Genomic DNA, 2547 nt, shown 5'->3' with positions numbered 1-2547 from the left:
GGGGTCTGCCATCACGAAGGCCAAATTCTGGAGGAGTGAGCCTTAACCCCCGAAGGAAAGAGGAGATCAGAGGGCTCAAGGCTATGGAATAGCATCCTGATCCACCACTTAGCATAAGCTTCTCTGGCCGGAGGCCTCAGCCTCAGCGCACCGCGGAGGATACGTGTAAGAAGAAGGTGTCTTCCCACTGAATGGCCACCGAGAGGGGCGTGGTAGGCCGCAGTGGCCGCCACGAAGACATCTAGGGTGGAGTGGGTCAACCCTGCGGATAAACAGGCCTGCAGGAACTCCAGAACTGTACCAACCGGGCAGTTAGCTGGGTCGAGGTGGCGGTCTCCGCACCAAGAAGTACAGTTTTCTCATAGAGGGAGCTCTGGATGGAGGATAGTCTCAACAACCTCGGTTGAGAGACCAGCACAATTTTACCCCAAATGATATATGGAACATGGATGAAACTGGTGTGAACACAGTGCAGGCCCCAGAGAAGATAATAGCCACAAAAGGAATACGCCAGATTGGAGCAATGACCTCTGGAGAAAGGGGTAAGCTAGTGACCGTTGCAGTGGCCATTAATGCCCTGGGGAATTCGATCCCTCCATTTTTTGTTTTTCCCCGCAAACGATTTTACTCTCACTTCATCCATGAAGGGCCACCTGCATCAGCTGGAGCAGCAAATGGGTCTGGTTGGATACAGGCAGAGGAATTTTTGCAGTTCCTCCTCCACTTTGCCAACCATACGAAGCCCTCACTGGACTCCAACGTACTTCTCTTACTGGACAATCACGTGTCCCACCTGTCTGTCCCAGCCATGGATTTCTGTAGGGAACGGGGCATCGTTCTACTTACTTTTCCGCCACACTGCACTCATAAGCTCTGTCCCCTGGACAGAACAGTTTTTCGCTCTTTCAAAGGGAGGGTCAACACGCACCTGGACCACTGGATGAAAGCTCACCCTGGCCAGAACGCCACAATATACGACCTCCCTGGGATTGTTGCAAAAGCGTTGCAACATTCAGCAACGCCTGAGAACATCATGTCAGGTTTCAGGTACCTATCCATTAGAAAAAAAATCCTTAATGTACTTCAGGATGAATAAATTATCTGTCTATCTATTTAGGTGCACTGGCATCTGGCCCTACAGCCCTGATGTGTTTGGAGAAAATGACTTTGCTCCTGCATATGCAACCGACAGACCAGAGCCAACTACATCCTCTGCAGGTTCTGCCACACTCCACCAGGACTCCTCCGCTCTCCACCAGGGCTCCTCCGCTCTCCACCAGGGCTACTCCGCTCTCCACCAGGGCTCCTCCGTTCTTCACCAGTCCGCTCTCCCCCAGGGGTCCTCCGCTCTCCACCAGGGCACCAGTGGTATGTTGAAAATGTTTCCACTTACTGTGAGATTAACAATTTGTTCATTTGTTAGATTTATAATTTGTTTAATAACACTGAACACTGAAAAGTTTATACATACCTACAGAAACAGAGTGAAAAGATGTCAAACAGTATCAAATGTTTAAATGTGAAAATAAAAGTTAAATGATTTTGAAATGTTAGCCTATCGGTTCATTAGGTTGAAACCTAGGCCTATATACAGGTCTGTTTTTAAGAGTGACACGTTTTTAATTTATTTATCTACTATGGTAATAAACATTTTTTTTTTTATTGAAACAGTTTGCTAATGTTGCAAATAAATCAATTTGTCTACACTCAAGAGTATTGTTTTAATAGATTAATAAATGGACATCTGACTCTACCAGCAAGTGTTACAACTAACCCTCTGTCTGTTACAACTAGCCCCACCCGCGGGGTAAGTAATAACATTTTACTTCTGGCACTTTTGGCGATACTGCACAATAACGGTAGGTCCGACGAACATACAAACAGTGCTCATTTGTAGGAGAGGCTTGTATGTTGTTTGTATAAAAATATGGTTTGTGTAACCCCATTACTTTGTTCATTATTTGGCCAAAACCAAAAAGTCTTACTTTGTGCCACGCTCTCCCCTACTCAACTTCTGTCTGCATGACCACACGTTTCTGTGGATTAACTCCTGATAACACCGAAAAGAACTTAAATTTCACTTTCAGTTTTGATCTTACAGATTAGAGCAATACATCAATCAAATCTGTAAATGGTCTACTTTTATTTGTATACACACATAATAACAACAAAACTTTGTGCATTTATAAAATAAAGAAAACAAACATGGTGCGCTGTCTGCCGCCTTGGTCTGCGTGATCTTTATTTAGAAACGCGTCATTAAAATGAACTGTAACTCAGCAAATACTCAACAAAGAGACATGAGAGATATATCTATAGAAAGCTTGACATGTCTACTTTTAAACTAAGCAAGTCTTATCGAAAGCAAATATTCTGTGATAAAGTAATCCATATGAAACCAACGCGATGTCCAGTCTTTCACGTCTCTCTTCATTATATCTAATGTGACCAGGCCCACGCGTTGAGCGCGCTATAGATATTATAATCATCCACGTGAAGCGCGCCACGTGTAAACGCCCACATCACAGCAAACAAAGCAGCAAGACC

General features: G+C 44.6%; 1 protein-coding gene across 1 annotated transcript; it reads left to right on the top strand.

Moving 5' to 3' along the window:
• The first annotated feature begins 420 nt into the window (after positions 1 to 420).
• LOC107677059 (uncharacterized) lies at positions 421 to 1811 on the top strand. Its single transcript, XM_016471849.1, has 4 exons — positions 421 to 1047; positions 1118 to 1368; positions 1461 to 1502; positions 1795 to 1811. The coding sequence occupies exons 1-4, from the start codon at positions 446 to 448 to the stop codon at positions 1809 to 1811; spliced, it is 912 nt and encodes a 303-aa protein (XP_016327335.1). The 5' UTR covers positions 421 to 445.
• Positions 1812 to 2547: the final 736 nt, after the last annotated feature.

This window comes from Sinocyclocheilus anshuiensis, unplaced genomic scaffold, assembly GCF_001515605.1.
Source record: "Sinocyclocheilus anshuiensis isolate Anshui unplaced genomic scaffold, SAMN03320099.WGS_v1.1 scaffold24, whole genome shotgun sequence".
Classification (NCBI taxonomy): Eukaryota; Metazoa; Chordata; class Actinopteri; order Cypriniformes; family Cyprinidae; genus Sinocyclocheilus; species Sinocyclocheilus anshuiensis.
Note: the sequence above shows the minus strand (reverse complement) of the source record. Positions and strands in the feature narration are given on the sequence as shown.

What these genes read in the sequence shown, in the direction of transcription:
- LOC107677059 (XM_016471849.1), top strand. Translation starts at nt 446, where the DNA reads ATGGATGAAACTGGTGTGAACACAGTGCAGGCCCCAGAGAAGATAATA. An exon ending in AACATCATGTCAGGTTTCAG is followed by an intron (nt 1,048 to 1,117) that starts GTACCTATCCAT and finishes CTATCTATTTAG; the next exon opens with GTGCACTGGCATCTGGCCCT. An exon ending in TCTCCACCAGGGCACCAGTG is followed by an intron (nt 1,369 to 1,460) that starts GTATGTTGAAAA and finishes AACACTGAAAAG; the next exon opens with TTTATACATACCTACAGAAA.